Source organism: Leopardus geoffroyi, chromosome B1, assembly GCF_018350155.1.
Source record: "Leopardus geoffroyi isolate Oge1 chromosome B1, O.geoffroyi_Oge1_pat1.0, whole genome shotgun sequence".
NCBI lineage: Eukaryota > Metazoa > Chordata > Mammalia > Carnivora > Felidae > Leopardus > Leopardus geoffroyi.
This window is the reverse complement of record NC_059327.1, coordinates 13,645,895-13,660,805: the sequence shown is the minus strand read 5'-3', so window position 1 is coordinate 13,660,805 and position 14,911 is coordinate 13,645,895. Positions and strand designations below refer to the sequence as shown.

Genomic DNA, 14,911 nt, shown 5'->3' with positions numbered 1-14,911 from the left:
ACATGGGTGATAGGCAGCAGGTAAGACTGCAGATTGTAATTACATTAGGAAAAACCCAACAGAGGCATTTCTGACACAAATCAACATAAGACGTAATAAATAACCCAAATCTGTAAGAATCCCCACTTAGTGTACGAATCATACAGGCTGTACCTGAGTTTTAACTGTAAAATTATAACATCTGTATACTGTTGTTGACTATCAATGATAGAAACAGGTCAGGTTCTGTTACTCGGAACTTAGAGTAACTATATTCTAACAAAAATAGATCTAAGCCAAGGTTAGCGTTCTGTTGACCTTGTTACAATGAAATTTGCTATTATGAATAATTCAGTACAACAAATGCTTTTTTTCCAGTCCTCGTTCACATAATAGTTGCTAGCTATAATGGAAAAAAAAAAAAAGTCTTAAACCAAAAAACATTGTAATGAAGGGGATACTACATGAGCAAGGAGTCAGTCCCAACTGGTTTAAAAGCTAGAAACCTTTGTCACACAGAATTTTAGCCCTTGTCACCTCTAGAAATTCCTCACAGCAAGCATTTTTTCCCATGGCATAGAAACAAAAGTTTAATAGGTCCAAACTGGGTGAGGACTAATACGGTTGCTTAGTGATGGTTTTTAAAGAGGCCCGGGACTCATTCATGACAAAGAAATTCCAGGACAATGAAAAGAATCTGGACACTTCCTTGAAGTTTAACAGGATGTGACCTGAATAATACGGGCTAGTTGCTTTATTCTTTGAAAAGGTGAAAAAATGGTATGATAAAAAAATGCCAAGAACCCAGTATTTGCTGTAAAATCAACTTAGGATTCTAGCAGTTTCACGCCAAATGGCTTTTAAAAACACTAGATGTGAAACAGCTTTCTAGAACACAGTGGAGGGTAAAATGTTAGACTCAGCATTAAACACCATCAGGCACTAACTGGGTTTTGTATCTTTTTTTTTTTTTTTTTTTAATAAAAAGAAATCCTCAAATTGATAAATGCCAGTACCTTTGGGACTCATGAGTGTCGCCTCCACAGCCTTCCCTCCATCTCCGCATCTGGCTTCATCAAATGGAAGGCACTGCTCCCCCGTCCCTGCAACCACTTCAGCATTTTTAGTCAAATCTTTTGTACCCGTCAGTGACTTTGGGCGATAAATTCTGCGGGTGTTAGTGTCAGAAACATACAGATTTCCTGTGACGGGATCAGTCGCAAGGTAGTATCTATGAGCTGGGTTGCTGCTGTAAGAAAAGGATCACACATAAACATCGCAAGGCAGTTACTCCTAATACACAGGGGTGGGGGGGGGTGGGGGGGTGCGTAATGAAAGGCAAAATAAAACAGATCATGGGAAACTGATTATAAACTGAAATCCATTATTAAAGACTGGAAGACGAACAGCGTATTTAATAACGACTTCAAAGAATGGCGGAAAAGAATTGGAGGCAAGCTCTACAAGGATTGCTTTCTTTCTTTGCTGGTGGCTGAGGATTTAATTTACTAAATTTATTAAAACAGCCATCTTGGAAAATAATTCCCTCGAGAAGGCAATACGCTTCTAGCCTAAAATAAAGCAGCAACTTCTCCAAATCCTTTTGGATCAATGAAAAGCCATTAATAAATTGCTCTTGAGTGATCGACATAAAGTTTATTCCAGGGGAAGGGTGTCTCTATCAAACCCCGGTGAGGTGTAACATACTACTCACGTCCCTTGCACCTCATCAGAGGGAATTCTCCTATTTTGCTACAAATCCAAATCACATGAACGCCTGCCCCTGACAAAATGCACCATCGGGTCTGTCTTCGTTGCTCTATCATAATCCAGGAGGGCGATCTGATGCAGTTACAGTGTTTGTCTTGAGCAACAGGGTTACGTACTAAAAGGAGGTCATGCACGTGTACGAGGCTGTCTCAGATGCCGGCCTCATGCAGTGAGCCAGAAGGGTGGTTCTGTCAAGTTTTACTTCAAAAGTTGTAAATTAAGCTGCCTTAAGACCGCTCTGCGAATTTGGTGAGATGTAGGCATTTGTTCACAAAACATACTGCCTCAATGTGACACGTAGAAAGTAGCGCCAATGTAAACTATCCTACGTCCCGTTACCTGTGACAAATGGGAAGACCGACATTACCAAGCAATGGACAAATTAGGACCCTTAGTTGGAATTAAAAAGTTCACTCATCTCCTTATGAACACTCAACATCACATTCTTAGGATTAATGGGATTTTGTACCATGCGCAAATATTGCCTTCTGGAAACAAACATTTCAGTGTTTCGACAAAGATGTTGACAGGCAAGAATCCACTGGATTCTACGTTATCTTCACGACAAACTTAGCGTTTTACCAATTTATTCTCATTCTTTCTCTCTCTCTTTTCTTCTCTCCCCGCCCACACTTTTATACTTGTTTCCATTTGTTTTACACGTGAATATCTAAAAGATGTAGTATAAATCTAACTATATGAAAATATTTGTTCTAAATAATGGTGTAGTGTTCTCACTACTTAATGCTCTTCCTTTGGAAGTGGTGAATATGTGTACTTCAGGGCTCCTGTGAGAGAGTCTACTGCTAAAATAGCAAGTTCTCGGTTTCACGAGTGTGTCTTACATCGGGTGCCCACGTGGGCACAGCGCTGGCCACACGTGGCGTCTGTAGAGACCCTCCGGAGCTCTGAAGCCTCTGGCTATTAAGTGGATTCACGCGGAAACACTGAGACTCGTGAAAGCTTGACCACCTCCAGGTTTCGGGTCTCCTTTCTACCCTTCCGTATCTTTTGGTGACAAGAGACATATTTGAGCAAGAGGTCTTGAGTGTGTGATAAGTGTGAGAGGGTGAATAATGAAACAAAGGATTCAGGGAGATACAAGTCACTTGAGACGAAGACGCTTCATAACCACTGGACTATGGACCCCTTCCCATGTGAAGTGTCATTGTATCGCTTTTCTAAGTCGATGCCTGAAATGTCAAATGCACAGACGTACTGCCTTCCTTAATGTGGTAGTTTGTTACTCTGTAATGAAGTGAAAAGTTACGTATCAATATCATCTTCAGAGTAATTTTAAGAGATTCTTCCCCCCTACGAACAGCCTGATAGTGACGGAGCTGGTCTTTTAGATATATGGTTGGTGACTGTAACGTAACGCAATCAAACTGGGTCTATTGTGAAATACCATTGTGGAAAGACTTTTCTTTTCTTTCCTATCTCCTCAATTATCTACTGATTAGAACTAGTCACATAGCCGGTTATGAAAACACACACACACAATACACACACACACACACACTACACACACACACACACACACACACACACACACACACACATTTTCCTGTCCGTTGTGTACCTATGAGCATGACCTCTAGACCAGACTGCCTGGGTCTGGATCCTAGCTTCCTCACTCACTAAACCTCATGACTTTGAGCAAGTTATTTAACTCGTCTGTGCCTCCGATTCCTTATCTGGAAAGGTGATAATAATAATACATATTTCATAGGATGCTGAGAGGGTGACATGAGCTAATACAGATAAAATGCTTAGAACAGTGCCTAGTACGTAATACATATGCAACAAGCATTAGCTGTTCTTAATATCTGCTTCTGTCCTGCCTCCTCTTGGGTTGCAGTGTGTCTTTTGACTTGTAACTCTACACAGTATAGGAGTGTGATGATTATCGTTAGCTATCTAAAGTACGACTAGCTTTCTGGAAAGGTTAAGAAGAAAAACAATGGCTACGTTCAAATTTGTTTCCTTGGTCGTGCTGTTAGGCTAGAACATCCTAAACTATTCAAACAATGCAGACCCTTCTTTAAACATGCACTTTGAATTGTTTCCAGGGTAATGAGGATAAAGGTAAATGAATAATGCAATCCAATGTAAATTCAGTTGGAGTTAAGCATTCATACGAAACACCTTTCTAAAGCTGCAAGGTCACTTTTAAGAACATAATATCAAGAAGCCTCTCTTCCTTTTACATGTACAAAGAGTGGAAAGGTACCATATCCATGAGACCATGCCAGGGTCTTTTTGTCTCAGTGTTGAAGTACTAGAATCAATTGTTCCTCTGAATTTTCAAAGCAAGATGAGTTATGGGAACATTCAGTAATTTTTCAAGTGGAGGGTAATATGCAGAATTATTCATTTAAGTGACATCCTTTATCAGAAGCCTGGGAGAGTGGGACTTAATCATGAAGTCCTTTTCACCCTCTTTACAGGTCTTTTCTAAAATACCTGCTGAAAAGGCTATTTGTGGAAAACTCCTTCAAGAGCAACTTCTAGGAGACAGTTTCAAAAATAAAGGATTTTAATTCATTTTTTCAATCCAAAGATGTATAAAAACAACCCAAATCTTGGATCATGATCTCCCTGTCCACTTAACCCACTTATAACTATAAACTGTCCAGACCTATATAAAATGGATAGTGGAGGGATTCTCCCTTACCCCCTTTTATCTCCAATATTCCATGATTAAAAAGCATACTCCCTAAAAGAGGTACCTATTTATAGACACACACATTTTTGCACAAAAGCCATTATGCTGTTCTATATCTTGCCTTTTTCATTTAATAGCGTACAAGGGAGAATTTTAATACTGAGCCATTTTAACTATATAAATCATGAGTTTACAATAAAGGAGAATAAAAACTTTAGGATCCTGATAAAGAATGATATAAAAAAATTATACAGAGTTTCGATGTGCCTCGTTCTGAGAATAAAACAACGGATTTTTGAGGTGGCCCCTTGAGCAACAGGTCATAAGTTTTCTTGGTGCAAAAATAATGGACATTAAAGTCCTATGCTTTGCCTTTATTGACATCAGCTTTATTCCAGTGGGACAGTAATAAGAGAATGTCCAAAGTGGTGCTTATATTTGGATTTCCTGTTCCACAGCATCTCCTTCTTTGAAGGCATAGAAATTTCTAAATCAAGCAACATATGTCGACGGTTTTTAAAAATGTCTGCCAAATGAAAGCTCTAATTTTGCACACAACTCCATTGTCCAGAATAACAAATGTGGAGGAGTATGTGGCCCTGGAGAAGAGAGTTTACTTCTGGAAACATTCCCCACAGAATGGTAGGAAATGAGAACTGGGTAAGTTCTTTGCAGCGCAGCTTAGCATGGCAAATTAGAGCTGGTTCTGGGACCCCAGCCCCTTTCAAAGGAAAAGAGGGAGCAGGACCAAAGCACTAAAAGAAAAAGAAAAAGTGAGTTTGGAAACTTTCAGTTGACCGGAGGCAGAGAAGCTCTGAACAATACATGGGATGGGTCTGGGGTTCAAGGACACCTGACATAAGCAGGGTTTTCTGACAGAATGAGTTAGTACTTGTGCTCCAAATTCCCGAAAAGCCAAAGCCCTGGAGAGGCTGGTGTGCGGGTGCAAATGGGTGGTGAGTTTTTAGGTCAGTAATACGTCTCATGTGGAAACGTAAGGCTACGATGACTGAGTGCGCTTGGCTGCTGGTAGCTGGAGTGCGGGATTTACAAAATGCATGGCTTGGGGCGCCGGGGTGGCTCAGTTGGTTAAGCGTCAGACTTCGGCTCGGGTCATGATCTCACAGTCTATGGGTTCGAGCCCTGTGTCGGGCTCTGTGCTGACAGCTCAGAGCCTGGAGCCTGCTTCAGATTCTGTGTGTGTCTCTCTCTACCCCTCCCCCACTCATGCTCTCTGTCTCTGCCTCTCTCCCTCTCTGAAAAAATAAATAGACATAAAAAAAAAAAAACCCAAAATGCATGGTTTGAGGGAATCTCTGTTCACCAGGAGAGGTTTAATGGCCTTCTTGTACAACTGATCAAGGTTTTCATTTCAGAAAGTCTGAAAATAACATTATGATTTTCACTAAGAGCAGCAAAATCAAAGTTGAAACTTTTAGTTTATTGCACCTTGATGACTCGTGCTGCATTGCCTAGATCACCACAATCCCTAAGCCGACTTCCCCATGGTCCCATCCCATGGACGCGCAGCCTGGATTTGCTTATTCATTTTGTCATAATGCAACTTCTTAGACTAGAGAAATATTTGCAAAGAACAAGCGATAGAACAGAGATCATTAGCACTTTAATCTTTTTATTGGAAATTGTGCCGTAGCCTTTAGGACACAGAAAAGCATAAATTAGACTTATGTAGAACAATAAAATGTCTCTTTTCTGGCAACTAAGACTGTTTAGATGATTGCAAGCAGGGCTTTGGGATGTGGTATTTCTGCGCCTGTTTGATTTTTAAATATTAAGTCAAGAAGTGCTGAATCAAGCTTTCATAATTTTGTATCTAAACGTTCATTGATTCAAGTTCACAGACCTGTGATTGGCACCTTCTTTGATCTTTTAATTGGTAATATAAAATTCACAAAGTTGATTTTTAGTCCTACATGTTTTATTACCTCTTGGCTGGTATTAGTTAACTAATTTAAGTCCCTTTATTTTGGAATTTTAAAGAATTAGAGCAGGGATGAGCCAAAATTTACTACCTACAAAAGGAGTTTGTTATCAAACTAATACTATCAACATCACAGGGGGAAATGTTTAGCAGAGCTAAGAGAAACTTAAATGTTAAGAATTTCAGAAGCTTCCATTTATATAAAAAATTTAATATGTTGATTGAGTAGTATTTATATCTATTCATTCATTAAAGTCTAGCCAGAGACTTTTACTTGATATAATATCCTGGCAGTATTATTACATTTGGTATGATGGATTACTTTGAATCTTAAAATTAAGAAACCTATGTTTTTTTACATTGGTTTTGTTATTCACTATTTTTATTAATTATTTCCTCCATCAGTCCAATTAATGAGTGTGGGAAACATAGTAAGAGGGCCAGAAGCATGCATTTTTATGCATTAATCATTAACTGACTACACTGTTCATTTTTGTGTCTTGAGACATAGTTTACAATTTCTTTCCCCTCCTATCATCTGTTCCTAAGCGCTTCATGACTGTTACGTTAGCCATGAAAGTGGGGATAAGGAGAAAGCCAGCAGGATCCTATCATCTAGGATGAGCAAGATGACATTAGTAGGCAAATGGAAAGAAGTATCTGATATGAGTTTTAATTTTTTGAGCTAATAGAGTAGCTTCAGTGAGTCAAAATATCTTGCTTTTGTGAAGCCAATTTTGATTAATTAATTATGAAACAAATGGAATCCCTATTTTTGTCATTTCATCAGTGACTTGGGCTCAAAGGCCTTGGATATTTTCTATATCTTCTTCCTTACCACCCATATACAGTGTATTCATTCTCTGCCTTTCTTTATTTTATGGGTTGATTCCCTTCATTGCTAGCCATACTAATTTAGGTTCCTAGCATCTCATGGTTTTAGGCAACGGCTTTCTAACTGATCCTAAACACGGACATCAGATTCATCTTCCCCAAAGGCCACTGGAGTATGGCGCCATCTTGTTCAAGATCAGAAAATGGTTTCCCACTGTCTCTGTTGTCCCGTAGGACAGAAGAGTAACTCCTCAGAGCACTCAAGGCCCTAAGCAATCTGACCCTAACCTGGCTTTCTACCTGTATCTCTCATTATTACCGGCATGGATCCCCTGCTCCACCCAGGTAAATCGGATTCTTCTCAGAACATGTCTTACTCATGCCTTTCATAAACCCCAGTAACATCATTTGTTCTAGATTACTTCTTCGTGACTATCTTCCTTTCTTCCTGTTTTTCTGTTTAAACAGACTTCATTTTTAGATGTAGGTCAAATATCAACCTTCCAGAGAACTTTGCCTTACCATACCCGTATCTCCCCGTAATCTCTTCCTCAACAGAACTACTCTCACAGTACAAGCCATGGATATAATGAAGCATCAAAGAATGATACTGAGGATGTCACTTAGGCTGTTACATACATATCTTGTCTCCCCTACTAGACTGTGACTTCTGAGAGTATGGATTTTCTTGTATTACTATTTGTCCAAGTGCCTAGTACATGGTGAGTGATAAGTCAACACTGACTTAGCAAGGATGAATATAAAACCCAGTGTCTCTTACATGCAGGGCCATAAGGGAAATGCAGAAGCTCAAATTTAGCCAGGATAACACACGGAGGAGAAAGGTGAAGGGGGACCATGAGAGAGGGATTACAATGAGTATCACTGCCAAACACCATGAGTTAGTACGTAATGAGCTCATATTATAAAGTACCGTTAATAATGTAGCTCTCGCCTCTTTTCTTCCAGAGAAAGAGATTACAGCTCTACGTAATTTGTCAAATGACTGTGAAATAAATTTACCTCTTTATATACCCAGGTAATTATCCCACAGAATCCCAGCCATTTGGACACATCAACACTAGCTCGGTGGTGCCATGGAATGCACACTGTTCAGAGTGGTTCCAATCTCTGCTCCCCATCCCTCAGTTATGTTTCTTAGGGAAGAAAAGTAACCTTCTTGAGCCTCAATGACCTCATCTGTAATCCTAAAGGACTACTGTGTGGATCCACAATAAGTACATAAAATATCTGGCCCTGTGTCTGGCATGGAATAGAGGCTGGTTTGTTAAAAAGTAGCCTCTTTGGTAGTTTTTTCTGTATCGCCTGCAGCATTTTCACATTTAGTTGGTGTCTTTCCTCTCTCCCCCAGTTACCAAGAAGCCAAGGCCAGAAAAATTTTGATATTCTGACGTGGTTTGTAATAGCAGAGATATGCGGGTGCAGCAGTCCAAAGAAATGCAGTGTTAATCTGAGCTTGTGACCGGGCTATCAGCTGATAGCACGCGATCAAAAGGGGATCTTGGGAAAAGGTCGTGGGACCACGCCTGGTCATACTGATATTCAACAGCTACTCATCTTCCAGCAGAACTCTGTTTTTTATTTCCTACTTGTCAGTCTCTACAACACAGTTTAAAGGGATTATGTTGATTTATTCATCTCAAGGATCTCACATGAACTATCACTTCTTTTTCCCCCTGGTACCATTTCATTAGATATTATATTGGCCAAACTAGATGCGGTACGTCCAACATGGCTTGCTTTTTTTTTTGGCGAGCTTTACTTCAAAATGTATTGTCCTTTTCCTTTTTTGTTGTCCTGGGGAGAGTTTTTCAGTCAACAGTGTCCATGCACAAGCTTTTACCTTCTCTAGCTAGGTGTACATATCAAATGGAATTTGAAAAACATCTGAGCTGATACTCTTCCTTAGCTTTGAAGAAAGTCTTTTCCTTCGTAAGAGTGTCAGTGAAAACATTACTTCTTTTTTTTTTTTTTTTTTTTTTAATTTTTTTTCAACGTTTATTTATTTTTGGGACAGAGAGAGACAGAGCATGAACGGGGGAGGGGCAGAGAGAGAGGGAGACACAGAATCGGAAACAGGCTCCAGGCTCTGAGCCATCAGCCCAGAGCCCGACGCGGGGCTGGAACTCAGGGACCGCGAGATCGTGACCTGGCTGAAGTCGGACGCTTAACCGACTGCGCCACCCAGGCGCCCCAAAACATTACTTCTTAAAACTCAAATCTAGTAACTCTCTTAGCTGGGGAAAATATAAACTACAACAGTGATGAATTTACCAGAAAGTTAACAAAGCGTAAGCGTTAGGGTTCTCTCGTATGGGTTCCTTCCAAGCCCAGCGAGGGCCCAGGCAACACATGATCTTACGTTTGTAAAACTCTGTCAAAGTAAACTATTTTGAGATTCTTTTTCTTAAACAGAACCCCCAAATTGAATAAGCTTTGAGCCCAATAAACCGGGATCTGCCCTGATTATTGGTCAACCTAAACTTGCCTGAACATCTACTGTGCTTTGAATTTTGTTCTGTTCAATAGGGCTTCGATTAAGTGAGCTGGTAACTGAAATTGAGAAGTATTTTTCTTACACAGAGATGTGCATTGTGGTATTTTTTTGTGACAAATTTTATTAACCAATTTGAAAATAGCTTTTCAGATGATATTGCATAATACGATATACTGCAGGATAATGGCTCATTTAAGTAGTTTTAATTCCTTCGATGTTCTGTGATACGGAGTTTCCTCTCTCATGATGAAATATTCTTAGAAAACAACGTCAGAGAGTCACATCAAAGTGCAAAAAGGACATTTGAAAATAGATAGTAACCTTTCAGCGAGATGCTTACCTATGTCTAAAATCTTTATTTCTTGGTGGAAGCAGATAAAAAAGGTGGGAAAAAAAAGCACAGTTAGAAAAAGTTTCTAAAAGATAATAATGAGTTGCATACTGAGATTTTAATCATTTGTATGGAAAATCCCCAACTTAAGCAGAAATAACACTGGAAATGAACTTTGTGGGCCAAGGCTTAGCAAATAATTTACAGAATGGGATGATTTTCATCATCACACTTAAATGAACAACGCAAAGCAACAATTTATTACTTTCACCCTTGGTGTTATAGCTAATGGGTTGACCCAACTCGTGAACTTGCTTATTGGAAAGTTACAGCCTTAGTTCATTTACTATTATGTTCTGATACTGCAGGGAAATATTTTCTCTCTTAAATTTCAACAGGTGTGAAATAAAAGGCTAACGACCTATATACCACGAGGTTATTCTAAAGGGATTTGAAAATCATAGTTCCATCCTATCAGAGCATATAAAATTCCCTGGAATCAGTGAGACATTTTATATCTTGGGTGACTTTATAGTCTATGCTCTTTTATATGGCATAGTATGTATATATGTGCTTTTCCCAACTTTAACCAAGAATCTAACTTCTTTCTAAGGAGAATTTTAAACATGGGGAAGGTATACTTAAATAATACACTGGTACATCAGATTAAACACTTAAAAAAAAATAAAGGCATGCTTAGCTTTGGTTAAAATCCCAAATGAAGGGGGTGCCTGGCTGGTTCGGTCAGTAGAGCATGCGACTCCTGATCTCAGGGCTGTAAGTTTGAGCCCCACATTGGGTGCAGAGATTACTTAGAAATAAAATCTTAAAAAAAAAAAAACCCCAATTAAGGAAAGACATACCTGAGTTCCAAAACGCTTGTTACGTTTCCAGAAGGGAATATTCGGCGAACGTAGTTGAAATCCCCCACATACAGACTGCCATCGATCCCACAAGCTAATGCGACTGGAGCCAATAGCTTATTGCCATCGGCTTGACCATTGCAGCTCGGGCATGAGATGCTGCGCCTGCGGCCGTTGCCCATGATGCTACTGACGACCGGAGGCTGTTGGGAGATAAACTGGTTCTCCCCATTTCCCTTGTACAGTATACCTAGAAGACACAAAATGCATTTTTCTTGGGATAAAAAGTACAAAGATGCAAAGTAACCACGCCCACTCTAGAGTTAACTGTACTTCAGTGCTTTGTAGATACAGACTGGGAAAACTCTTCTTTAAAGTTCCAGAGGACAGAACAAAACAAGAACTCAGTCACTTCGTGTAAAATATTATGTGACAAAATACAAAGGATATATACAAAAATCGTGATCTGTTGCAAATTTAAGGAAGGGGCTGGTAAAAGAAACAAAGGATCAACTAGGAAAATGGAAAGCCCGAACTGTCAACATCCGTGCTTCTCAAACGTCGTTGCACACTGGAACAGACTGGGGAGCTAACAAAAAATACTGATGCTCAGATCTCATCTCGAGAGACTCCGATTTAACTGGTCTGGGGGGCAGCCTTTTAAAAAACCCTCCAGACAATCCTAATGTGCAACCAAGTTTGGGAACCATGCTCTACACAATGTTCTTCAGGGAATACCAAGTTTGCCTAACTGCCGAATGATGTTAAAAATATTATATATTAATCCAATAAAAACTGTGTGCCACAAATATGAATTTCTTCCGAGTTGATCACTGATTTTGAAAGAGTTAAACATACTTTATAGACAATAGAGTTAGAAAGCAGATATTAGACCTCCTATATACTGCTACGCTACCAAAGAACATTCTTGGTTATTCTCTGATCTGACATGAGGATGCCCACACATGCAGTAATTCAAAATTCCAAACGTAACGAAACTATTATGGAGAGGCAATTTATTATTTAAAGAGAATTCTGCTTTAAGGCATGAAAGTGCCAACAATTTTAAGAAGACAAAACGCCAGTCTGCTCCATTATGGTCTTCAATGAAAATCTGAGACAAAATCCCGAACGAATATTAAACATTTTCATAGTTAGAAACTAGATTTGAGTTGAGATTCTTATCTTATTCCTTTACCATTATTATATATAGATCAGATCAATGGTTTCATTTTGGTCTGATGTATACTGGACGGTCAGCTGTTATCACTCCATACATATTTCATGATGCTTCTCAGTGTGTTATTATCTGTATAAACCACCTGCTATTTTGACTTTGGAAGTTGTACATATTATATATTTCTTGAATGTTCTCTATTTCAAAGCGGTTCTTCAAGCCAACGCTTATACTTTTTAGCAGATACACTGTTAAAAGAATCAATCCCCAGAAAGAACAAACAGGAAACACGAGAAAGTGTTTTTTCCTCCCACTCTGGGATAATTTTAAAGTGGAGAAGAGATCAGAATCATTATGTTCCTCTTAGAGCTCAGCACGCTTTTAGGTGGATTCTATGATTACTTTTTGAATGCTCTGCTATTTGAGTGATGTAATAATCACAGAACAGTTACATAGAGAAATCAGGAAAGATAAAACAGGTTTATTCAAATTTAAGAAAAATAATCTAAATAAGGCTGGATCATAATAACATATGAAAAGCCTTTTGCCTTAAATATTCAAAGAAGACATTAGTGATACCTAAGATCCTTCTTCCTGTGATTACGTTATTTGACAATTAGGGAACTACCATTTCCTGTACGAGCCACATCTGTAATTTTCATCCAAAGAATCCCACCAGTCAGCCTACTTCTCTGCTGAGCCTGATTTATTCAGTCATTACTTTAAACGACTGGTCCTTCGTGATTCTCCTCTATTATGACAGAACAAAAAGACGAACATTAGAATATTTACTTTCAAGTTCCAGGTCTGCACAAACACCTGTCACTGTCTCCATTTTTGCCTTCTCTTCTTCTTTAAAATGTGTTCATAGCTCATCCACCTTGTCGTGATTACAAATCACTTTGTTTATTCAATGAGACACATGTCACTTTGAAAAGCCCCTACTTGTCAAACTGTTCTTGGATGAAATGTGAAATCACAATCGGTTTACCCCGGGAATTAGGTTAACACACATTTAAAAACAACATACGGTGTATACTTTATAGCAGTTTTTGGAGGATAGAATTTTGGGTAGCCCAGTTTTTACATCAGAACTGAAATTTTAATAAAAGCGAACTATATATTATGCCGGTAGAGAAAGTGTGTGTGTGTGTATTTTTATTATATATACATATACAGAATATCTACAACTTTCTCAGCTCTACCTTGAGTACTGTACTCAGTGTTGGATTACACTGTTATGGGAAGGCCTTTCCTGGAGCTCTTTGCTACTGGTTCACGATCTCTTAGTGAAATCCTGGGGCTAGCTGGTGGCGAACCGTACCTTACATTCTCACGATAACTAAAACGTTTCTAGAGAGGCTCCCCCCGTTTTGTTTATAAAGAAACTTCTGAAGGAATCCAGCAATTGGTCACACTCCGTGAAATACGATTTCCCCGACTTTAATCGAGAGCAGCCACGAGCACATTCGGCACAGCCTGAAATACCACTGGTCCAGACACCGCCGATCATTAGAGGGAACATACGGAGTGGCCTTCTTGGTTGGGAGTCTCGCTTTCCCCACGCGTGTGCCGCACGTGGCACTCGCCGTCAGCTCTGCTCCCCAAGAAACTTCCGGGGTGCTCACTGAGAGGCAAGCTGACGTCCAGGGCAAAGCTGGAATGGGGACAGAGCTCGGCACTGTGGGTGCTGAGTAGGAAAGGCGTGGAGGGTTTTCCCGGTGTGGTTTTCCTCTTACTATTGGTTTGCTCAGTACTATATGCTTCCAGAGGTAAGGCACCGGGTTCTCAAGCCCTGGCTTAGAAACTACTTTAGATTTAGTACATTCGGAAGCTGAAAATGCACCCGCCCCGGCTCCAACAACATTTTTTTTTTTTTAAATGAAAAGAACAAGTATCAAAGTAACGTTAATCTGAAAAAGTGACCATTAATCATAAACACGTAGTTGTATTATATGCTCCGTTCAAAATTCTGAACCTTCCAAAAACCTCTGCAAAGTCAAAGCTCGATGATTTTTCCAAGACTGTGGCATCTCCTTCTCTGGCTATTTGCAAAGGGAGAGTAGAGAGTTATTAGAACGACGTGGTTTAGGACAGGTGGCTACAGTAAGTTGCATGAAGGCTCTGCTTTTCTAGAAAAGTGCCCATAAATTATCTGAGATTGTAGCTGGCGTGTGGGCAAAATGTTAGACACACAGCGAGGACAACAGAAATTGTTTAATATCAATGATATTCTTTATGAGACTATGCTGGTCAAATTTTGTCAAATAACTGGTCTTTTGGTTTGTGATATCTGATACATGGTTTTCCAGGGCATATGCACCTACAGTGTAAGGCCTACTATAAGGAATACTCTTTTCTCAAATTATTCATGTATTTTTTTCCCTCATATTTACAAAGTTAAATAAGAGTATAGGAACCCAGTTTGAGCAAGAGAACAATTTTTTTTCTCACATACAATTTAAGAACTGAAAATAAAAATCGACATACTCAGACTACTTAAGGATTAAGAGCTATTAGAGACATTTGGTTGGGGCGCCTGGGTGGCTCAGTCAGTGAAGTCTGACTTGAGCTCAGGTCATGATCTCACGGTTCGTGAGTTCAAGCCCCGCGTTGGCCCTGTGCTGACAGCTCACAGCCTGGAGCCTGCTTCAGATTTCGTGTCTTCCTCTCTCTTTGCCCCTCCCCCGGCTCACACTCTGTTTCTCTCTCTCTCAAAAAACAAATATCAAAAAAATTATCAAAAAAGAGAAATATTTTGGGAAAGTACATGGGTTTTTATTTTTCTTTACTTTTAAAAAAGTCCCCTCCCACTCCTTTTTTGGTAAA

The 14,911-nt window shown here is 39.5% G+C and overlaps 1 protein-coding gene across 24 annotated transcripts in view; it reads right to left on the bottom strand.

Annotated features, from left to right (window-relative positions):
- Window positions 1-14,911, bottom strand: part of TENM3 (teneurin transmembrane protein 3) — a 1,282,904-nt gene that overhangs the window by 41,731 nt on the left and 1,226,262 nt on the right. For 11 of the 24 annotated variants that reach the window (XM_045452383.1, XM_045452386.1, XM_045452394.1 and 8 more), the window contains 3 exons: window positions 10,906-11,155; window positions 10,052-10,072; window positions 996-1,228 (listed from right to left, as the gene is read on the bottom strand). In XM_045452383.1, coding sequence (XP_045308339.1) covers window positions 996-1,228; window positions 10,052-10,072; window positions 10,906-11,155 — 504 coding nt within the window. The remainder of the gene's footprint in view (window positions 1-995; window positions 1,229-10,051; window positions 10,073-10,905; window positions 11,156-14,911) is intronic. The other 13 variants (XM_045452403.1, XM_045452429.1, XM_045452458.1 and 10 more) reach the window with 3 other exon arrangements.